This window comes from Amphiprion ocellaris, chromosome 3, assembly GCF_022539595.1.
Source record: "Amphiprion ocellaris isolate individual 3 ecotype Okinawa chromosome 3, ASM2253959v1, whole genome shotgun sequence".
Taxonomy (NCBI): domain Eukaryota; kingdom Metazoa; phylum Chordata; class Actinopteri; family Pomacentridae; genus Amphiprion; species Amphiprion ocellaris.
Window position 1 is genome coordinate 14,997,950 of NC_072768.1, and position 24,945 is coordinate 15,022,894.

The 24,945-nt window shown below is 42.5% G+C and overlaps 1 protein-coding gene across 2 annotated transcripts in view; it reads right to left on the reverse strand.

The window, feature by feature from the left end:
* The window catches only part of LOC111573643 (tetraspanin-18), a 33,402-nt gene extending 9,988 nt beyond the window's left edge, over positions 1-23,414 (reverse strand). Inside the window, exons 1-2 of one of the 2 annotated variants that reach the window (XM_023277909.3) lie at positions 23,113-23,413; positions 3,028-3,111 (exon numbers count right to left, since the gene is read on the reverse strand). In XM_023277909.3, the coding sequence (XP_023133677.1) occupies positions 3,028-3,030 (3 nt within the window). In that variant the 5' untranslated portion in view covers positions 3,031-3,111; positions 23,113-23,413. Of the gene's footprint in view, positions 1-3,027; positions 3,112-23,112 lie in introns of both variants that reach the window. The other variant, XM_055009412.1, reaches the window with a different exon arrangement.
* Between the last annotated feature and the right edge of the window lie 1,531 nt (positions 23,415-24,945).

The window sequence follows — 24,945 nt, forward strand, 5'->3', positions numbered from 1 at the left end:
ACAGTCTCTGATGAATTCGCTCCGTCTTGCAAAGCAATTTATCATTTCATTCCATTGTTCCAATACGTGCAGTGACTCTAAAGCAGTTTTTATCTGAGTCGGAGAGGGGCGCTCTCCTGATCTATTCACTTTAGAACCATACTGTGGGAATCCCAAAGGGCAGAAGTCCTCTGACCAGGCAGCTGACACACTCCTGAACAACAGGCTGATTAACTGGAGAAGGCTCCCAGAATGAACAAATGCACAGTCAGAAAGAGACTGACCATGTGTTGTCAACATCTCTGCAGGCCACATTCCTGACATCCCGACTGGGCACACATCCAGCTTTTCGTTCAGCACTAACAGTTGCTCAAACTCCTACAGTGAAATCGATTCTCCAGCTCCTTAGATTAGAAAGATTGGACAGTGGAGGGGCACTGATAACTTCTCTATAGCCAACTTGAGCGGAGGACATGTGATTGAGATGAGGAGATTTGGGCTTCTATTGAACACTAGTGTGTGTGTGATCCTCGTTCTCTCACAGCAGAGACTTTCACTTCATTGTTTCGGCACCTCTATCTGGCTGAGTGAAGATACAAGCTGGCTGTGCGGGGGAAGGATCAATACCAGGCCCAGGAACATGGTCAATGATGCATTGATCCCTGGGAGTTACAGCTCTTAGACCGCTGGTTGTCTGGCAGTGAGGGCATGTGGTAGCAGCACACAATGAACACATAAACACTTCTGCACCGCTGCCTGTTAGGACTCAGCCAGGGCTTTTCCCACGCCGTGTTCTGGAGGATGACACACTGCCTTTGGGGCTTTCCACAAAAATGACTTATAACTCAATTCAGAACTAAATGCTCAATAATTTATGTGACAAAATGGGAAATTATTTCCCTGCATTTCTACTTGTGCTTTTTTGCCTTTTCAGTGAGTTATTCCACAAGTTCCTGAAAGCGAAGTCTTCTTCTTGTATGTTAGAGTCCGAGGTGGAATCAATATCAGCTCCTCATTTAACAAAAAGTTTGAAACATCCAATCAATAATCTCACCAGCTCTAATTTGGGCAAAATTTGACCCTCAGGCAAGAGACAATTAAAATGTTGGTGATATTCACATTGTTCGCTTTTTTTTTCACCACTGTAGAAGTCAAGGTTGTCGTCTCTGTCAAATCTCAGCCTGTTCAGCGTACATCACAGACGGCCTCGGCAGAAGTAAACAATAGGATATTTAAGGATATACAACAATTTGAGCCTAAGGGGACTAAAAAAAAAGGTCATTTGGAGGGAAAACATGCACAGGAGCACAAAATCCACTCCAACACACATATGTAACCAAGTCCAGGCAAAGAAACAGAAACATGAAACAAATAATCACTTGTGATTGTCTTATGACTGCAACGGTTTCTGGTGGGATTGTTTTTAGCACGAGCTGGAATCTTTCCAGTCCTCCAAAAGGGACTCTGGTCTCTACGGCAACCCCGGATATGGGGTGAGAGTGGCCTTTGTCTGCAGAAGAGTGTTTGGCATCTCCACTTAGCACTAGTTCCTGTTAGAAAACAAAGGGGAGCAGAGCCGAGCACTTTACGGCATGGGGGACAGCTTGGCCAGCCATTTGTCTAATGAGCCATCACTCACACGCTTTTGCAAGGCCATATGTTAGTTTGAATACAGCTAGTTCCCCCGTGTAGAAAGCCTAAAAGCTGTTTTATCACTTACTGACACAGCACACACACACATCATACACTTAGCGAAAGTTCAGCGAAATGAAAAGGAAAAACAGCAAAAAAACAACAGTGTAGCCTGCTTTGTGTTGCAGGCGGGAGTTTCAAGCGCAATGCAAAGATCAAAACCGAGCCTTGAGGATAAAGCGTGTGAATGTTTGTGTTTTTGTCAGAGCCTCAGATGAAAGCGATAACCACATATATTTGAGGCCCCATTGCAAATAACAAGTTCATAGAAGTAAGTGTGTTAATGCCGTTGCATGAACAGTGGAGCAGAAAATACATGACTCTTTTATCGTGCCTAGTAATTTGCTGCAACGGAAGCACATTTTACTGCATGTTGTTATTAATGTAGCTCTGTGATTATGAGGCTGTGTATTCCTGGGCACTGGGTTGGAATCATGATTGCTCAATGTATTACAGAATGTAAAGGAAAATTCCACCTTACTACTGCTTGACTCTTATTTGAACAGTTTTGGTCCTTACTTATATTTGATATGTTCTTGTGCTGGTGTAACTGTGGATGTAAATATTCCCTCCTGACTAAAATTAAAGAATGAATTTAAGCCTCAACTTTTAAGCCAACATGGAAAAGAATTGGATAACTCAGTCAGATAGGGTGATATAAAGTGTAGGAACAGCAATTAGATAGACTTGGAGTGAGAAGTTTCATGCACTTTCTCGATAGGTGAGTGCATGAATGAACCTGAATTATATTAAACCACAAAGTCAGTACTTCTACAACTGAAAATATCTCAAAAACCTTGCCGTAATTTAACACCTCACTTCCACACGTAACACTTACTTGTCTGGTTGGCCGTTGTTGTGGTTCTGTGCTATGACTGATTACAGCTGATGTGTCTGGGTCTAAACTCCCCTTTAACCTTTCAATCTTTACATGTCTGCTGCTCAGCCGTGCCTGGAATACTAATGTTACAAATGCCAATGCAAATCAGAGGCTAACAAAGACCAGTGCGAGCCTGCTGTGATGGTAAAGGGACAAAAGCACTTGTCTGCCTGTTCTCAGGACCAGCGTCGCACACCGGCTCTCGCTCTCGCACTGTGCCTCCTGTTGATGGCAACAATGGCTTTGAGCCTGTGCTGTCAGCAACTCACTGAAAAGAGTCTGTCAACAAGCTCTTTTTACTTCCTGATTCAACATACGTGTGCTGAAGTGGAATTACTGTTGGATTTGCTGGAAATCAATCACACCCTCACATTACAGATGCTGCAGCAAATCTGAGGAATATTTGCTGCAGATAGAAGTTTTTTTTTCCCTCAAGGATCCGCTGTGCTAAATTTGTAGATAAAATGCAACCGTACCATGTGTATCTGCGTGTTCCTCGTCTTTGTTCAGGTGAAGCTGATGACTTCTCTCGCTTTTCTCTCCTCTCCTGTTTTCATGGGCTGTTGGACAAAAGCACAGAAGAAGCAGCACAGGTCAAGACCGAGCTAATGAGATGAATAAACAGTGAAGCACTGGCAGGGAGAAAGAAAAGTGTCTCGGTGTGCGTAATTCACTGGAGCAGAATAAGACTGGGAGCTTAAAGACACAAAAAATAAAATTCTAGGACACTTAAAATGACCGAGTTTGCATTTATTATGTATGAAGCGCTCGCTCCCAGTAGTGAGCTAATCTAAGGCTGTAACAGTGTTTTATCTGTGTGAATATTTCTTTTCTTCGCTGTGAGGCAAAATTAGCAGGGACAGAACGGAGAAAAAAAATGCACTGCTTTTAATAGTAGTGGTGCAGATCAGTCTGCAGCGCAGGTAAAATTTTAATACGTGCCTTGAGGTATTAGAATCTGTGTACCTTCTCACTTGGTTAATTATCATTTGTTAGAAAACCCAACGCACCACAGTTTCTCACACAGCTTCTGACTTGACCTTGATGAGCATCTGAACTAATGTATTATTCACTGAAAGCAGAATACCTTGCTTTCTTAGCTCACAGTCCGGGATTTAACTGTCAATGTAAGAAACGTCTGCAACCAAGTGTGTCTAATGAGCATAAATGCTTTAAACTTTTTTCCTGTTTCTAAACTGCTTCGCCACAACTGTCTCCCAGCTGAAAATAACGATATTGCAATGAGAGCCAATTAAACTGCTGGTATATCCAGCCTCGATGTGCAAAAATAGTCAGCAGCACAGTTTTGACTGACAATACTTTGGAGGCGGTTTCAAAGCACTGGCGCTGACAACTACAGCATCAAATATGGCGAGAGCTGCCTACGAAGACACGAACAGCACGCAGCTCTCGCCACATTAGATGGTGAAATGCAGGCTGGGTATTCTCAGTCTGACAGCGGCTGGGGATGGAGAATATCCCAGGAGTATTCCAGCTGATAGAGCCAGCCACATCATCCCGCCGACACACCATATTGCCAGCAGACATCAGATTCACCGGGACACAAAACTCAACTGACAGTGGGAGCGATGCACCCTCCCCCATACAGAACACCCTGCTCTGATTACAGCTGGAAAAGGCAATCAAAGCCTGAGTGAGGAAAATGGACAAATCTGCGAAGTGGGGAGATGCACTGGAATGATACACTCCCTTATCTCACAGCCTTGAACTCAGACACACTCAGGGAATCAATAACATCTCCATGGTGGCGACACATGCATGGGGAGCCAAAGGATATGCAGCTTGTTGAAAGAGTCATTTACAAAATATTCACCATATGGTTTAGCAAACACATCCCCAGGCAATGCAACACTGTAATCCTTTCCCAGTGTGTCTCAGTATATTACAGAAGCAGCAGATAGGTAAGTAATTGCCATCATCATGGTCTGTAATCTAGTACTGAGCAGCAGAGTGGTCAAATTTTACCCTGCAGCCTGTTGCAGAGGTAGCCTCTTTTGAACCCCTGTTTTGAGAGCTATTAGCTGGTGGAGAGCAACAGTGTTGAGGGTCTGCATTATTTTTTGGTTTCCATGGAAACCTATTCATGGGAAAGTGGAGCACCAATAGGATCGCAGAGCCTCATTGAATCGGTTATGGGGGTGCGAAGAGAGATCAGTGCAGACGGCTGAAAAAGCACAACAATAGGACGAACCCTCAAGGGGAACTAGAAAGGCCAGGCCACTGAGGGTCCAACAAAGCGGGGAGAGAATCAGCACCAGAGAAAAGGTTTCATCTACATCCGCTCAATGGTTTCCCTTTTAAATAAATCTCTCTCGCCAATTTGTCATTGACATTTAGGCTCACAACCACTGTGGGCAATTTAAACATCAAGGCAGCCACTAACTGATTAGCTTCCGCTGATATTTCAGGCTCTGACAATATTATTGCATCATCGACATCTATCTTGTGTGTAAAGACAGCTGCACATTATAAATGATAAGCTTCCACATACAGTATCTACTATAGCTTTGCCCCACAACTCAGTTCACTAAAGACATAGCAGAGGAAAGTGGAGTAGCCATAAAAAGTACACTCCAGCACATAAGTGCCTGTTACAAATCGTCTTCACCTTTCCACAGTATGAGTCTCTTTAACTATTCAGACTGACAATCCATCAATCAAACCGACTTCACACAGCAACTGTCAAGTTGGCCGCAAATTCTTGTAGGCTGAGGCCTCAACAGACCCCCTACAAAGACATATTTAGACGATATTGCATCTCACCTGTCTCGCACCCCCTTTCCACCAACACCAACTGGGGGCAAGTGCTGGTTTAGAGTTGGCTTAACTTATGAATGATCTAAGAACCAGTTCACTTTCCCACAGGTTAGAAAACTACAATCACTGTGCATCCATTCAAACACTTAATTCACTATTGAAGCTCCGAATACTTTAGTCTTAACTTCTGTCGACAGAAGTTAAGACTAAACACAGTGCAAGTAAACAATTTGTTTCTCCCATGAAGCACTGCTGAAAAGCCAATGAGGATATTATCTGTCTCATTTTCCCAGCTGTTTGATGTCTTAATATCTACAAACGTCAGTTGTTGATATGAAAATACTGAATGACAGGGAAAAATGAAGATCACCTCACCCGCTCTCCACACTCTACTGCTTTGATTTCATATTCATAATGAAACTCACGTTCATCTTGGTGATCACAAGAATTTAGCTGATCTTGTTGGTCATTAAATCCCCGCACCAGCCCTTGATGTAAACAGTTCTTGGTTCCATATCAGCAGAGTGTTGGTGCTTTGTTGAACCGTTTTGATGCCCCAGAGCCAGTTCTTTGACCGCCATTGCACAAATAATGGTTTGAAATTAGGCACCAGCTCTAAACTAGACCTTTAGGTGTCTGGATGTGAGAAATAGGGGATGATTTGAACATCACTCTTAAGCCCTTGTTTTCCCATTGTTCACACAACTGCTGCTTTTGTGTGCACAACCATGAATGCCATTGATGTAAAAATTGTGCAACAGCCAGCTATTCTTGCACCCATTTTGAGGATTCTTTGTGTTTTGCCCCATCTATGATGGGCGTCTTTTCACCTTGTTCACAACAGCTATAAACTTGATTGTTGAACAAATAAGTTAGTTTTGAGCACAGCTGAGTCTGTGGGCACTACTGACACTAGTGATTTGTGTTTTCTCTTTGTCTCCACACGTCACCTCATCTTTGAAACCTTGGCTGAACTGTCAGAGGTCAGCGAACAGCAGGGAGTTTGATCAGCAACACTTCCTCTGAGGGGAGGAAATGGAGAGGAAAACAAGCAGGAAGTGACAGTTCTTCCACCTACACTTCACAGCTGGCCTTACCCACAACTACTCACTACAAAAGCAAACCTCTGCGCTTTAGAGGCAACTCCAAATTTAGAGGTAATGACCGATGGGGCCTTTTACACCCTGAATAAATCCTGTATAAACACACTTAATAAAAAGGAAAAATCTACAGCTCTGGATGTCATCTCTCCCTGGTGATCTGTGGCCAACTTCTGGCAGACTCCACATGCATCATGCTCTAATATTATAGAAATGAGAAAGAGGGCACTTGTCGGGAGTCATATATCTCCTGAACGTCTGCTTTAATGAGGCCAATGCTGAGGCAGAATTATCGCCTCACCCCATCTGGATTTATCGATCTAACAGTGTGAGTCAACCACTAGAGATAAAGATAAACCACCACGATGGAGAAACAATCCTCACTCTGATCAGAGGGCATCACACAGCTAATCACTCACTCTTCCCTCTCTGTCCACAGCCAAACCACTGTTTTCTTTGTTCTCCACCCTACGGTAGGTGCTCTGGGGGGGCTACACGGAGCAAGAGTGCATTCGCGCATATGGAGTACGCAATTATTCCAGCTAAAAGATGCAGACTGAACTCATTAAGAAGTCTTCTGTTTTCTCAGTGTTAATTGTTTTGGGCTAAATAGAAACCTGATGAGATCTCAGCCTGTGGAAATGCATTCAGAGGGTGGTGTTTTGATGCTGATGAGAGATGACACGGTGTCCACCTCTTTCCAGGGCTGAACATTAGCCAGGCCTCTTCTCTGTGCAGAAGGTTTCACAGGCAGCAGTTTGTATCTCTCACCTCATCAAAGAAAAGCAAGAAGCATCTTAGACAGAGCCTTTCAAACATGTGCAACCTGCTTGATAATTACACAATAACAACCTCTCTGTAGTGACACCGTGATGAAGAACAGCAACTGAGCTACTAGTTGTTATTTTCTTTAACCCACGCCTGTCTAACTTGACTAGCCGCCTCGTATACTACCACACTTTCACCCCACTTCCCTCCAAGGCTACAGCCCCCAGTCTCTGAGGAGTCGGGGGCCTGAGGGGCATCACAATACCGCTTTGAAGTCAAACGATTAAAGAGGAAAGACCTGTCGAATTAGGATGACGGGGCTAAGGTTGGGAGAGGGGAGGATCAGTATGGGGGACAGGAAAGGCTGTGAATACTGAGCACTCGGGACCCGTGGGACACAATTAAGAGCAAGGTTTTTTTTCTTAAGTGGGGGTTACAAAAACACAGCAAGGATACCAGCAGCGCTGCCTTCCAAGCCAAGGTAGGAGTTCATTACTACACGCACGAGGCTGAGGCTGTTAAAACCCGGTTAGTTCACCGACTCCTCCACCCACAGGCCCCGTGAGCTACTGAACAGCCACATGATAACTGTTTCCATCCCGGTTAAATCTCCAAGCCAGTAAAGCTTGAGAAATGTGCAGCATAGCGCTCAGGGAGTTTCAACTCCCCGAGAGGAATTGGGATGAAGATCCAAGCTGCTTGCACAATGAGGAAGTTTGCACAGTCTTCCCTCAGGATGTTTTCTTCAGCTAAAACATTTTGAGAGCACAGAAGAAAACACACTAATTTTGTAGTCGGTTCGAATTAGTGGAATCATCGACAGAGGAGGGAAATAATTTTAGGAAACCTGTTCTTGTCATGACTAGAGCTGCAACAAATAACTGTTCTGTTGATTGATTTGCTGGTAATTTTGTCAATTACTAGATTAATTACTGAATAAAATGCTTGAAAATTGGGAAAAAGCTCTAAATTTCCTAAAGCCCAAGGCAACGTTTGGTCTGATCAATAAAATCTAAACTTTCAAATTTTGAAGAAAATCACAGAGAAGAACTATGACATCCCGACAATTTAAAAGATTGCATGTTTGACAAGAAAATATTTGGCATTTATGCTTATATGATTTATTGATTAGAATTTTTATAATCAGTTGCCACGTTATTCTCCATATCTCAAATGCAGCTGTAGTAATGACAAAATGTCAGTCACATGTCAAGCTGGACCCATTCCTACTTAGTGTAAACAATAAATTTCAAGTACAGTGTTGTAGTTATGACACTAGAAGAACAATTAGTGTAGTGTTATACTGCTGCACCCATTTAGAGATCTGCTTTAATCTATTAGGAACAAACTATATTTTGTACTAAAAACATAAAAACTCTAAAAACAGATGTTCAGGCTCAATCAAATAAATTAATAGTTTGCATCAATTTTTATAAGTTACAACAACTTCTAATTAATTCAATCAACCAACGAACTCCACTGAGTTAGAGCCTTACAATAACAGTCATTTTTAATTAACATTTCCTTAATAATTGGCAGGATAAACACAATTTTTAAAGTTCATTCTTCATAAAAACCGAGTTGTTTCAACAAGCTTTTTCACGTTATTTGAAAGGATTTGTACAATAATTACCATGGTTCCAAACACAACTTTAAACACTGACAACTGTTTAAAAAATTACGTTGCCATGATTAGATTTCCTTCTGCAGTTTTTAGCTATTTATTTTAAGAAATCTATTTATTCAACAGTAAAATGGTTTAGAATTAACTGTTCTTCTCGTTTGGTACTTTTAAATGCTTTTGTGCTTTGTGTTCAATGCACAACTGCATTTCCCAAGGCCATACTGCTTTAGGAAATGTCACCTTCAAAAGGTCCTTTGTGTTGTATTTGTACAACACACGAGTCCTTCTACACACCATCATAATTGTCAAGGCATTGTAAACAGGTAGGAAAGGGGACTTGAAGTCTCTAACTAGTGGTGAAGAAAAATGACCTAATCAAGCCATTCTCATTAAGCTAGCACAAGCTGGATTTAGTTTTAAACCAATTTATGTAAAAACCTGAGTTGAAATGACGCACAATATTAGGTTGATGGAATTACCAAAATTATTATGTCAACACAACCCATCAAAAATAATTTGCATGTTTTTATTTACATCAAAAATTTGGATTTTTCCTCCTTGTAACCATGAATTTAAATTAGTTGAAGTATACCGTAGGTACCCTGGCCTGCTTTTTAGAGTGTACTGTTGTGTCAGATATTTTCCACAAGATATTAAATATAGATATATGGGGCCACTGTTGTCCTATGAGTTAAAGTAGCTGCTTAAACATGTGTTACGAACACATCTGGAAACCATTTCTAGACCTCATTTAAATCTTGCTATAGAGCAGTGGGTTTTCCTGTACAGTTGTTGTTAGCTCTGAGCTGTTGTGGCTCTGATGATTACCACAAGGTCCTTAGCAGAAGAACTGTCCTTTATCCTAAATATTAGCTGTAATTCTGATATGTCCATAATGTGCCCTCACTGTGACCTCGTGTCACTTTAAGTCGCATACAGCTGTTCAGTGTGCACACAAACAATTGAGTAAACATCACAAACCAGAAGACACACAAGAAGTGGAAACAGAGTGTTTGTGCAAATGGACCAGATGCAACTTATTTTCATAATTAAAGCCAGTGGAAAGCCTCAATTGTAGACTCCTCCACAAGCAGAACTCCTTCTCTGAAATGGTCATAAGGTTGACAATCTGGGCCATTGCAGTAATGTTTTATGTTTGGTAATCTGCATCTGCTCCGTGGCCACTTTGGAACGGTTTGAACATCACATTGTGCAGTGCAACAGAAAAAATAAAACTTTGGCACAACTAGGATTAGTATAAAATAGAAATCCCAACAAAGAGGGACATTTGGATCACTGCCTGGTAGTTACAACATCAGATCTGCCCCAAATCTTAAGGCCTCGGTCTGGTTCCAATTGCTAATGGTTTTACACTGCATACCTTGGTGAACACGCCCAGAGAGGCCGACTGCTATACTCACACATCTTTCTAACACTGGATGGTGGTTTATCCATGACTGGTACGTATCTTTAGTTTAGTGTAACTGAGGCAAAGAATTGTGGAAGTTGTGTTCAAACAAGGTAAAACAAAGGTGGGAAACCAAAACTGAAACAAAGCACATATGTTTGTGCTTGTTAACACACAAACATGTGGGTCACATTACTAGACAACAGTGTAAACAAACTTGAAGGAAGACAGCAGGATATCAGCACAGTTTGTCATGGCGACGTTAACTGTTCTGGTAATACATCGATCATGTGAAGGTAAGTGCAGCAGAAGAAAACAGGGAGTAACCTGTTGCTTAATTTGTACAAAAAAAACTCCAAAAAGATTATGAAAACACACTTCTAAGCGTCTCTTGCAGTGTTTTCTAGATGACGGAGCCCCTCCGAAACAAAGACATATTTGCCAACAACCCAAAAGTCAATTTACTTCTAAGAAATACATGCTACCACAACACCAGTCTGTAATTTAATTTACATTTGAGATATAATGACCTTCAAATACATCAGGCAATACTGTTTTGATCTCATTTAAATAGTTATGCACATGCAGAAATCAGATTCTTGGCCCTAATTGGGCTTCACTGAGCTCTAAAGATGGTCATACTAATTTATTATCCTCTATATGTAAACAAATCACAAGATATTCAACTCAAAGAGGCAATTAGCATTAACTTGTAGTTTGTTCTAGGACAGTAATGTGTAACTAATACAGGCAACAGTGGTGCCGCACCTCAATAATCTAAAGACGAAAAGTTTCACAGAAAAAAAACAACTGATTAAAATTGTGGCTTGGCTCAGCAGTTTTCTGTTGCTGACAAACACAATGTTGTATTTGTTTTTCAGGAGGTTTCCCCATCTACCAGAGACATGTTGGGAAAATGAAAAGAGTCTTTTGTTGTAAATGATGTCAGTGTGAGGACTATCACATTTAGAGACACGGTTCAAACTGTCAGAAAGCATAACACTAGATCTCTTAAGAGTTTACATTCAGGGGAATTTAAAAGAGCTGAGACAACAAATAGTGTCAAACATGGTTTAACCGGAGCAAGTACTGATTCAGTTTCATTGAAATTCCTAAACCAGAACTGTACAACAAGAACAAAAGTCTGCACACAAATACTGCACGCACTGCATAGAAAATCAATATGCAACAATATGCAAAGACGGCATTCCTCCTCAGAGGGAGATGGTCGTCTCTGTCTTTGTGGATTTTGCAGGGAGCTGCACAGGAGCAGCAGGGCAGGTGTCCCACTGGGTTATGAGAGCCAGAAGCTTTGCATCTGGATCATTTCCTCAGCACAGAGGCTCCACACTGGGACCTCCTCATAAAGCTGCACATATGCCAAAGAACCTCAAATCCCTCAGAATCCGCCATCCATGTCAGCCTGTATGCGGCGGTTGTGGTAACAAGCAGCAGGTAACAAGCTGTGACAAACTCACAACATCACAGAGAGGGTGCAGTGAAAAGGACTCATGCTTTTTGTCTCTCACACTGTCAAATATGCCTGCACTAATGGCCAAATAGCCCAAAATGGGTTTCAGCATGAGTGGCAGAAAAAATTGTTTTATCACTTGTGTTTTCCAGCAGAGCAGGGGTGTGACTGATAGAAGGAGGATTACGGAAGCGGTGGAGGAATGATGAAACCAGGATGAAGTAGAACCTCAATCCATGTGAGTAAGACTCCAAAACCTTCACATACACTCCTTTCCACATCGGTTCACTTTAAGCTCGATACTCCCCGGACAAAGAGTTGAAATACATCCTTTGAGGAGACATCCTGCAACTGAGTGAGTCCCAAGAGGAAGCCTGGAAGGGACTGCAATGTGGAAAAAGGGGGCTGGACATTTTCCATGGTTCAATCTCGTGAAAACGCAGGAGTGCTTTAAGAAACATTCCTTCGATGGGCTGAGGGAGCCACAAGCGGGGAGACGTTGGAAGAAATCATGCTTGGCTCAACACAAAAAGGACTCAGCGAAATGAGATTTAATCTTCCGAGCTTCGAGTGTGTTAGCCAGATGTAAACAGTCGGTACCAGTTGTGAGTTGTGCTCACTTCCACGGCCCTGCTGCTTGGAGAAACAATGCATAAAACATCAAACAGCAACAATGAAAGAAACTCTGCAAACACAGATATTTAAAGGCTGGAATAAAAACTTTCACAAGCCAGGCATATCACAATTGTGGGAATCTGGGGGTTACGGTTAACTGGCCACACTGAAACACTTTCTCCCTGAGAATATTCTGCCTCCAGTCCGGAGCTGTGGGAAAGGGAGTTTATGCAATTACATCACATTGATTTATGAGAGACAGAGGAAAGGGGAGAGGATGGAAACTGAGCTGCTTGGAGACGGTCCAAGATTAAGTCCCTGAAGATACACAAGTCAATAGATTTACACCACAAAACATGATGGATCTGAGACAATTGTATGAGGATGAATGCGGTCAGAGAAACACAGGCAACATGGAGAGGTCAAACCTATCTAAAATTATTGAGTTTGATTTAAGACTCAAATTGCATAAAAAACAGCCATAATTATAATGCAGAGGCTCCTCCGTGAACCTGCTCATGGGGCACAAGCGGATAACAAGTTCAGAATAGCAATAACACCCCGGCTGAACTTACTTCCAATTCTCTCTACTCAACTAAACGAGGGAACTGATGACAGTTGCTTTGCTTGAGCAGATGCTGCTGATGCTGTCTTGAGTATTAATTGGGGGTAGTGATGAAATTGTGAGTAATGTGCCCAAGCGTGCACTGCAGCTTTAGTGGGGCACCATATCTCCGTCAGCACACCGCAGTCTTACAGTTATAAATAAACAGCCCATTTAGTGCTCTTAGCCTCTGTAAGAGGACCACAGGAGTGACCACAGCTGAGATATTTATGCAAAACACATTACGCTCCTTCTGCTTACTTAAACATTTGCTCAAGACTTGCGTTTAAAATGGAAAGAACTACAAAAAACATGTCTGACAGCCGCCCTGTGAGCTGAAGCAGAGGAACTGTTAGGCATTTTCTATAATTTATAGAGGAAGTTCAGCATTCATCAATTTGCCACAAATGAATGTTACAGATTGTTAAGTCTATGTAAAAAGCAAATGGGCATCCAGGAAACCAGGAGGTCTTTTATATCATCTTTGTATAAAAAAAAAAAAAAAAAAATTCAGACACAATTGCAAACAACATATGAGCCTACACAACGAAGATTAAACGCAACTCATTAATTTTCCCAGCATGAGACTCAGTGTTGATGCCAGCCACCAAATGATGAAGATATGAACAAAGCAGAGGGAGATTCTAGATGATATTCAGTATAATGAGCTATGCAGTTGCAGCAGGAGATATTAAATGGTTTTATTTTTTAACTTTTCAAAATCTCCAGCTGTCTGCAAAGTCTCAAGCTTCTTGGAAGCACAACAGACCTTTGGTTCGAGCCAAAAGCAACAGAATAACACGAAGAGCCGGCCAAATATTTGAAGGGGGTGTTTTGAAAGCTCACAGTATAGACTGCATGGTTGCTCTAGATATGGCAAATGTATGGAAGCTTACTCAGAGACGTTATGAGTGAGGAAAGGAAAGACATCTGCTCCTTATTAAATAAAAAAGTGCCTCGTCCATTTCCAAACTGCCTGCAGCGATAAGCAAAAGTAGTTTTGATAATTTGGATTTCTCCTGCTTCATTGTTTCTTTTGTGTGTCATTTTAATGAGGTGAAATCAAATGACATCATGTCTGGTTACTGGCAGGGATAAATTTTAAGTAAAATCTAACTAAAACCTGTTTTATTGTGGTTAAGTCCTGTTTCATCATCTGTCCAGTTAAAGCAGCAGTTTGAAGCCAAAAGTCATAGAGATGGATGTTTTTGTTTTTTTTTTTTTACTGAATGGCTTCATGGATGAAGCCAAAAGACCCTCTACAGATCCAGAGGTTTTCAGAGACACCCACAAAATTACTTTGGCTTCAATATTGACGCTGAAGCATTTCATATGGGCTCTGCCTCCTGCCAAGTGTTATCGGAAAAGATGATCTGGGCCCATTTCTCCGGGGTGCAGACTCTTGGAGAATTGCCTGAGCTGTCTGTTTTGTCCTCAAACACTTCACACTTTTGAGCGTCACCACCAGCTGGTCAAGATTACTTTGGACGACTTTGCGGCTGGCCTGCCATCCTGACGGGGAACAGGTGACAAATCAGTGGGAAGCACGCCAAGATCACCTGATGCTCCACTGAAAATAACCTCTCTGAGCGTCTGTACTCTCGTCTTTTTTGAACACTTAAATCAATGAACACTCCAGCCAATTTAATTTTACATTCTGGAGACACCTGCTGTGCCTGTGCTATCTCTGACAAACACATGTGAAGGTGATCCTGGGACTCGTGTGTTGGAAATGTTGGATTCAAACGCATTTTCATGAAAATATCAAACTCCTTTAATATACTTCAAATGGTGAAACACTGGCTAGCTTTCCTATTCAGAGGATTCTCCTTTCCCCCCTAAGCTTCAAAGAAAAAGAAGATGCATCGAGTTGCGGATTAAGGAAAAAAGAAATTGTGCTTCATGGTTTGCCTGTGTTTACCCTAATAACTATTAGTAAAGAAATTTAACAGTGACGAAAATAACTGAAAAAGATTTATTTTTCCTCCTCTCTTCTTAGAAAACCAGAGTTTCTTAAGAGTTGCTTGTGCTGGCTCCAAGAACCGCTGGGTTTATTAAATGCAGCACATTCCCTCCACACTAATGGTGTGGTTTGCTTGTGGCTGTAACACATCAGCTGGCATTGACCGACTGTTTGCCCAAAGGACAGAGGCCGTGTTTTAGCGCAGTGACCCATGAATGCTGTCTTGAGTACCGTGCTTTTAAAGTGGCAGCGGGTTAAAAATTTCATAAAGCGCCATCAAAAAATCATGAGGCTGTGAAGGGCTCCGTCTTTTCTGTCTAATTGTTTCCCCCTTTGAGGGGTAAAAATAACCGACTACAACATGTACATTTGATTTGCTGTTAAAGGCAATTCTAGTATTCAGTGAGACATGAAGAAGCTGTGCAAGCGAGTAAATTCATCACAGCGGAAAGCAGCAGGGAGGATGTCTAAGAACCATCACTGCAATCTTCACATAAACCGCTAAGGATCGCTGGAGGAGGCTGGGCGGCTTTAACAACCTGCACTGGCTTTACGGCCACATCGTGAACAACAGTTCAGCGCCCCTTTGAGTTTCAGTTTTCAACCACATGTGGTCCAACGGTGTGATGACGGGCAATAAACAGGATGACGCTGAGGAAAGACTCACAGAAAACCCTGCAAAAGGCACACCTGCTTCACACTCTTAAGATGGGAGATAACATTAGCACATAAGTGAAGGGAATCACAGCAGAGGCTTTAAATGTAAACAGAAAACAATAAAGACAGATGGCCCACACCTGCGCTGCTACCACTTTATAAGCTCTAAAGATTTTCAGTTCCTGTTCTTTAACAAGTCGAGGTGAAATACAAGCATCTACCGGAGACGCTTGTGATCCCGGCAGGAGAGAGATCATTAGTCCTGCCCCTCAAGTTTCCCCAGGTGGATGCTGTAACCCGCTGTGGATTTTTTTTTTTAATCAAACACTGATCTGTCCCCCTGATGCTGTGGAGGCTGACAAGGAGCCCATATGTCTAATAGACCTGTGGCAAGTCTCACCCTGTGGGAGGGACTATAACATCGCTGTTATCCCAACGGAGCTGCAGGGAGCAGTGTTGTGGACAAGGTGTGTGGGCTTCAAAGGCATCAAAAGCAGCCAGCCTAGAGGACAGAAATCGCTGGGCCTTTTTAAAAGGTACCTACTTTCACGTTGGCATCGTATGTGAATACATCCATCCATTATCTATACACCGCTTAATCCTCACTAGGGTCGCGGGGGGGCTGGAGCCTATCCCAGCTGACTTAGGGCAAAGGCAGGGGACACCCTAGACAGGTCGCCAGTCTGTCGCAGGGCTACATACAGAGACAAACAATCACTCTCACATTCACACCTACGGGCAATTTAGAATAATCAATTAACCTCAGCATATTTTTGGACTGTGGGAGGAAGCCGGAGTACCCGGAGAAAACCCACGCATGCACAGGGAGAACATGCAAACTCCATGCAGAAAGATCCCGGGAAAGCCGGGACGTGAACCAGGGACCTTCTTGCTGCAAGGCGAAAGTGCTAACCACTACGCCACTGTGCAGCCCTATGTGAATACAAATACACATAATTAGTTTGCAAAAAGAGAATCACATTAGCCCAGTTACATCTTCTGAAGTTTACAACATTCACTTCCAAGTTAAAAGAAAGAAACCTCTGCTTGGCTCCTGCTTTTTTTTCTACGCCATGTGTGCTATTTAAATGCAAAGCATTTAGGCCAGATTCAAGCAGATATGAGATCCATATGCCGTAAATACAAAGCGAGGACATTTGCAGTCGAGTTTTACGAGCAGAACCCAGGCTGCAGGGGTGTGTGTGGGAGAGCTGCATATACATTCGTGTTTGTGTATTTGAGGTTTTGTTTGGTTATCACTGACTGGAACAGCAAAGTGTTGTTAACAGACTGGGATGCAAACCCAAATCATGCTGAAAATAAATCTCTTAGAGGTACTCTATAATTTGGTCACAGTGGAAAAGCCGCGACAGCAAACAAGACCACGTCATTCTGTGTATACCAACCAACTGTCCTCCCCCCAGTCTATAAATCTGATGTTACTGCACCCTCTGTACCTCCTATCCAGACTTCCAATCATAATCTGAATGTTTGAGAAAGTGAGTTAATGATTTAACATCGAGCTCCGATATGCGTTTAATTTGTTTACAATGATAATGGCCTAATTATGTGGGTCATCATTAACAGCCTACTGTCCATCCCTACAACAATTTGTGCACTCTAAATTACCAAATCAATTTGTGACAAGAGCAAGCGTGTTTGTGAGCAACAATTATCAAATCACATTATACTGTGTAGCCCATCGTCGGTGATTAAAAATAAACAGGATATTTACAGGGGCTCAGATCCCCTGTAGGCAGAGGAAATAAAAACACAGCGCTGAATATGTAATAAAATAGGGCACATCATAAAAGCCTCTGATGACTAAATGATGTTGTTGTAATGCTATATCGTCTTATTCTAGAATCCTGGATGGAAAGATCACTCGGGGAGGAGAACCTGGGAATATAGAAGGATAGAGAGGGGAGAGAGGGGAGGAGAAAAGGGACACAGTTGTGGCTGAGGCAACAGAAAAAGAGAAAGACCAGAAGCTGGGAGAGAGTCCCATTTCATCAGAAAAATGCCTGAGTCAGGAGACGAGAGAACCATTAGGCCCAATGAGTCACAGGGAGAGGCTGTAAAAACAGATTTGAACTGAGCCCTGCTCACAGTACCATCCTCGAAAAACAGCCAAAGAGCAGTGGAACAGCGGCCCCAAATGAAGGGTAAATGGTTCATGCCCAGTGGTGTGTCTCCTCATCAGTCCGTCTGCAAAAAGCAGAATGTCTCTGAAGATCTGTGCAGAAGAAAGTGTTGTTGCTAACCAAACACTGCTGATGCACACTAGGGCTGCTCAATTAATTGCCTAATTATTTTGTCTATAAAATGCCAGAAAACAGTGAAGAATAATGATCTCAATTTCCTAAAGCCAAAGGTTGCAGGCTTGTTTTGTCTGACCAACAGACCAGAACCTGATTAGATTCAATTCGCCATTAAAACCACACACGGCAAAGCCTCACAACTACAAAGATTGGAGGTGATAATATTAGGGGATTTTGTTAAAACTTAAGAACCATAACAGTCAATTTATTTTTTAAAAAATCGAAATAACTTACAGGTGAAAACTTTTAATCATTTAGAGTTATTTCACACAAATAAATGCTGACGAATGTCTGAAACACAACAGTGTGACTGAGGTGAACACTTGTGATGCCTATACGCATTCTGCAAACAGAGAAGCATGGCTGAGTGTTAAAATGCAGTGTAGTCCCAGTATTCACTCTGAATAATACAACAATAGTGTTATTCTTAATGCAACACATCTTCCATTTTTGTTGATTCATAAGCAGTTTACAATCCTCCATTTGTGCTGATAAATGAATCATGTGAACACGGAAGCTTTATCAAAACCCGTGACAAGAGCCAAGTAATTTATGCAAAATTATCTATAGTAAAAAGCTCTGGTGTTAGTCAGCGAGTGTGGAAAACAATCACACACCCATAAAAGGAGCTCTTCCTCCCTGGTGCTACTTGATTAGCACCCAGCTTCCTCAAGCCCAGTGAGCCAACACTGAGCCCAATGTGAGTCAACCCAGCACTGGGGTGTGAACTTAGCCAAAGACCTGCTTGTTCATGCTGCAAACAAAAAACAAATGCCTCCGTTTCACATATACACACATGCAGCACAAAGCTGTGTGTCTCTCTGCTGCATCTTTTGCAGCAATGTGCTTCAACTTCAGCATCATCCGGTGTATCAGAGTTGTGCTCGGCTCTCTCTGAAGCCAGGCAGGTAATCTCCCCACACGGTAGCCCCTTGTCACATAGCCAGCTCCTGGCCAGCATAAGCCCCTCTCTGAGCTTTGACTACATCTGGGGGATGAAAAGAGCACAAGGTGATAAAGAAAACCTCCCGGCACAAGCACGGGGATTTACCGAGTGTGCCTGCTCTGTGTAATGACCAGCGGGTCCTCGCCGGTAGACTTTAATGGACACCTGAGTAAAATGGTTTATTAGTTCCAGAAAACATTATGCAGAGGGAAAGATGACTGAGGGTGGGGGCTTCGAGATAGATATGAACATCCTGAGACGGGGTCGAGAGCACCCTCATCTAAGAGCCTATCAAGCCGTGAGCCTATTGGAGAGCCGCTATCTCCAGAGCCCAGCTTGTCAAATACATACCTTTTACCTCATTACCTGCTCAGCACAGCCATTATTGAGGGAAATAGGGTGAATGCAAGATAAGCACAAAGAATTCTTGGGCTGAGCACAAACAGCCGTCCTGCTTCCTCCTGATAAAAAGGAAGAGAGGCCCCTCAGCTTCCTGCTCTCAGTGAACTCTGGGCCGCCAGCTGCCCCACGTTTAGGTCACTCACAGCTTCCTGGCCCATATGGAGACACGCAAACAGGACAAAGGAATGCATGGATGTGTGAATCATGCAGGAATGTGACTAAGTGTCAATCTAACACGGAGTTTAGACTTGATACAATGGTTGAACGGGACTCCTGCTACAGATAATGTGTTAACATTCCTCTAAAGCATTTATAAACCAACAATTTGTAAGACTACAGAATATAGTTGTGCTTGGATCTATACAAGTCTAAAAGCTACACTCCTATGATGTAACCCTAACTGGATGCTGGTTAATAAACAGATTATCAAAGAAAATATATCACAAGACAGTTGTATTATATAAGAAACATGTCTTTGTAGGAGAAGTTATAATTAAAAACACTTCACATTAACAAATGCATGAAAACTGCCATATCTGCTTAAAACTTTGTCACAGTTCACTATGTGTTCATCTATTGCTATACTTTCAGCATTGTTGTCACCCATTAACAGCATCACTGCAATGCTTAAAAGGAATGCATCATATGAGATCAGGTCACAGCATGTTTTAATTACTGGATTTTCCCCACAGTAACCTCAGAGCGATGATTAAAAGATCTGAATTGTCCTCCTCCTGATTATGAGACCATTTCCATGCTGTTGCCATATTTCATCCTTTTATTCACTAAGACAGAGCAGCAAAGACAGCAGCATTAGTGGTGTCTCTGTGAGATGATGTTGTTGAAAAAGGGGAAAGAAATAACCTTTTGCTGGCTTCATGTGGTCCTCAATCTCAACAATGTCCATCATCATCATCATCATCATCATCATCAGCAGCAGCAGCAGCAGCAGCAAACTGTGATCCAAACAGATCTGATGTTTCTGTCTGAACCTTTCATTTACGTCATAAGCCTGATTTCATTGCACTTCTATTGACTGTTTTACCTCAACCAAGGGTAAAAAAGAGTTTTGCACTATATGAAACTCGAAATCCCAATATGTGGTTTTATTTTTGAAGAGATGCTTGTCAGCTGGTCTGCGTAGGCCGTGTACCTACACCACAGCGAACAACTGTAAATCCATTTTTCGACAGGTGTCAAACCAGCCAGCTTTATATGGCAGCACAACTTTCAGCAGGAAAAAAAAAAACCCTGCCCTCCACAGACGACATCAAACCAGACCGGTTGGACATATAGCACTCACGTAACACTGTGCAGTAACACACACCTTCACGGCTTCTAAACAGCTGATGAAATATACACCTTTCAGAAAGTAAATTATTTCTGCCAGCTGAAAAGCAAATTTCATTTTCTCATGTCTCCTGACAACAAAGATGCTGAACCCATTACAGGCAGAGGCCTCTGCATCACACACATTAAATGAAGGGTCCTCTAGCAATCGAAAAAAGCAATTTTCTCATTGAGCCAATAGATACTCCATTTAGTTCCGGGCTCTCTTCGGACCGCTGCTGCCGTGGAGGGGCTCGTACGGGGGGGGAGCGAGTGTAGAGTGATGACCCAGCCTCGTTTTCCCCGCGCCTTCGCTGCTCTGAACTCATCGATATGGATACAGACGTGCTTTGCAGGCCGGATGAGGACGGAACGAAGAAAGGGGAGATGGGAACGGATGGGGGCAGGAGGAAGAAAGACTAACAGATGAGATGATACAGAGGCAGACTGATAGAAAAAGGTGAAAGGAGGTTATTGTGAGGGAGGCTGAATCAGAGACGTAAACTCGGGGCCAAGTGATCAAATGAGGGGCCAAAAAGGCAGCAGCCTCATTTACATACACATCAGATGATATTAAGGAAGGAGAAAAGCAGTGAAAGTGTGAGTGAGAGCGGAAAAAGAAACTGAAATCAGAGGCACCCAACCATGTGGAACCGCAGACTGATTAATTTCAGGCCTTTAATGAGCGATGCTCTGCCAGGCCAGGCGGCATCAAGTCAGTCACCCCGTCTCTCAGCAGGAGCTGCCACACACTACAATTCACACTTTCTTCTCTCCGCCAAGACACAGGAGCAGTGAACTCACCACACTTTATCTGTCTGTCTTCCTGCTTTATTTCCTACTAACGTGTTTTTGCTGTTTCAAAGCTGGCACTATAAACGTGTGATTAAGAGCAACACATTATCAGAGGCACTATTAAAATGATCACCAGTAGCAAGTCTCACACCAGGTGTTCCGCGTCTGTAGGTGGAATAAATACAAGCTTTCCTCTGTGGAGATTTGAATCCACTCAGACATGCTCCCGTTTAATTGCTACCTCTGCAGTCCACCGAGGAAACCAAATGCATTGCTGTTCCTAACCTTTATTCCCTGTATAAATTACACTGTAGGTTTAGAAACCGTGTTGCCGGCGTTCGGATTTATCCTGAAATCATCACTGTGCAAAAAAACAATTTCTATTTCCCAACACTCATGTGAATCGAGCTGAAGGAGAGCAAGGCTTCAGGCGGAGTTTAGTCATCGATGTTGGCAGCTGCTCCAAAAGCATCAATACTACTGTTTCTTTTCTCTTTTTTTTTTCTGGACAAGGCAAATGTTCACCCGCAACATGGTGAACAAACACATTTCTGTTTCCAGTTTGCGAGTGTCTCTCTCTCTCCACCAACGCCCCCGTCATTTGGATTTGGGGGGGGGGGGGATACTGATAATAAAGAAAATAAAGAGGCTGGAACAAAGAGCAGACAGCGGAGGATGGAGAAATCTTTACGTGATGCAGCAGGAAAGTAGCACAGCTCATTAATCGTGACAGAAGCTGATTTGTCAGTCCAAGCTGGTGTGGTGTGATATGATTCTCCTGTCTTCTGACACACTGTAGCAGCCTCGAGGAGACGGAGGGCCGGTTGGGACTTTAACTGGAGGCAAGACAATCCAGCAGAGCACACTCACCTGGACACTGCTGGGTGTTAATGGGTCCCTGGGAACCGATCTCCTCAGGCAAAATCTGATTATAACCCCCGTTCCCAGGTGTTACTCTACCTACAGATTTGCTCTGTGTGAGTAAAACCTTTACTTTTTTGCTGATGTCCAACTGGAGCAGCAGCAAAGTTAACTAAGTCACATGCTTAGTACTTTCTATTAAAGCATATGACTGCTTAAGACGTATTGACTTTTCCTTTTCAGAGTCACTGGATGTGTCATGTCTGAGATCTGACAGACTGAGACAAGCATGAGGTGGTTTTTGGATGATGCATCCCTCTGATTAATGCAATCTGACAGTGAACTCCTGCCCTACAGCAAAAAGGTAGCTCCGTCAGAGACACCCCATCTGGTGACCCCATACATCTCCGCAGACAGACTCCTCGGTTTCTGGCTCGATCCCCGTGGGAAGGGTGCCAGCTTGGAGACTGACATACATCTCCCCGGCTGTCAGACTTCTCATAACACCATTTAATAAAAATAAAACTGCGCATTAATCCACTTTGATTTAAAGGAATGGCGGTGAGGTATTGCGCACTGAATCTTCTTTTCCTAAGGGAGACCTGACCTGAGGGTAACGCAAGAATACAAAGTCCAACAGCGACTTAAACAATTATCAAGAAGGCTCCTATTAATTTCACCTCTATTTAGAGACATTAATACTGTTTTTGGAGCTCTTCTGAGGAGAAACTTGCTGCAAAAAAAGTAGCCGAAGCAGAAATCAAACATTGCGCACAACATCATCATGCCCCGTTTGGATTATTGGACACGCTGTAGTAAATAACAAATCCGAGCCAGTCACGAAAACAAGGTTTCACGCTGACATTATTCAGATTTCATTTCAACACAACAGCTTTCAAGTTGGAGACATGTTTCTTACCTCAAAGCGCAGCTCAGTGCCGAAACCTCTGGCTGTGTCGAGCTGAGGAAATGTTACTGAAAGAGCCGATCTGCGCCGCCTGGATGAATGTGTTCAGGTAGAAAATAATAAACACCCAGCGGGTATGATGTCTAATGGAGTGAACTGTGAACCCAGCGGCGTCCAACTAAATAAAATCCACCTCTCCGACTTTGTGCGATCCCTATTTAGCCGAGCATGCAGTGTTGCGGGCAGATTGGTATGCAAACAGTTTGGTGAACTCAGAGAGCGGAGCGCCTCATCCTGCAGCCTGGTCTGCTCCGGAGGGCGGAGACTCTCTCATACACGCCTCCGGTTTACCTTCCCTCCACTGTTTTCACTCTTGGATTGTTAGCAGTGATAAACAACAACTCACTACAGCACAACACATGCCCTCAACACGTGATTTACCTTTTAGAATTAGCTGTTTTCTACCTGTTTCCTCATTTGCAATGCGAATTGGAGCGTATTCTATAATAAGCTGACATGAGTGTGGATGTGATTTAACTCATTTCCCCAAAATGTCACACTATTGTTTTAATGTCAGGATGCTGAGTGTTACATATTTTTTAAAGATTGTCCGGTCAGATTGGTTGATCTTTCTCAAATTCATACTTGAACTGCAGAATAAAGCCTACTTTTGTTTAATTTCTCATATCTTCTTTCATTGTAGCCTATTTGGACTTTACTGAGATCATTTTCAGATACTAAATTCGGAGTCACCACTGCAGAGATTAGTCAGTCCACAGAGAGTAAACATTTTTTGTGTGCTTTTAGTCATCGATGACTAAAAATGCCAAATATTTGTCATTTTCTGCAGCTTTTTAAATGTGAGGATTTTGTGTGTGGCATGATAGCAGCCTGGGGATATTTCGGGTTTTGGACATTTGGTCAGACAAAATGAGACAGTTAAAGACATTATCATGCACAGAGGGAAATTATAGAGATATATTTTTACTCTTTCTATGACGTTTTATTTGAATAAAATGGATCAATTATTCAAGAAAACAGCTCAAACTGTTTGCAGGTTGGAGACATAGGCAGTAAGAGTTGACTGATCTGGTGTTTTTATGGCAAATACTGATGATGATTAATCAAAGAGTCCAATAACCAATATTTTGAACTGGAATACATTTGCAGGAAATCTGAAAATCTTGGTCAAAATTTAGAATATCAAACTCTGACACAAAACTTCACTGAAATGCCTTTATTTTTATTTTGTATATGTTTAATAAAACAGAACTTTTCCACATATATCCTTCACTGTCGATAGATTTGTGAGTTTTAACCATCCGCTAAAAAATACTTTTTGCTGTAGTTGTAAAGCTGTGCAGGACTTTTGCCACAAAACAATCATTTCCATCGTTATGATCATGTACAAGGAAAAACAATGAAAATCAACTTAAATATACGGATGAGAGAAAATGTAATCAACCCTTTGTGGAAAAGTAATGAAAAACTCTGCAACACAATGACTGCTTCCAGAGAGTGTCCTGAGGCGTCCAGTAATATTATCTTTGTGAGAATAATGAGTTGTGCTTTAAACACTGTTGATTGCAGCAACAGATAAGCAACAACTTTGAGATAGGTGGCTGATAGTTATTGTTTGTCCGTCGTTAATTATTCATGCTGTGTGCCTCTCTCAACAGCCAGAAAACAAGGGGAGTGCTTTTGTTCCGGGTTTGGCGGGGGTGAGAAGAGGGGGTTTCAAGTGTTTTCTATCCCTCTGTGCTCCTCGTGTCACAAAATCTACTACAGATGGAGAGCTAGATAAGCGCTCCAGAGACTGATCTTTTTGCCTTCTCTTCTAAGGTC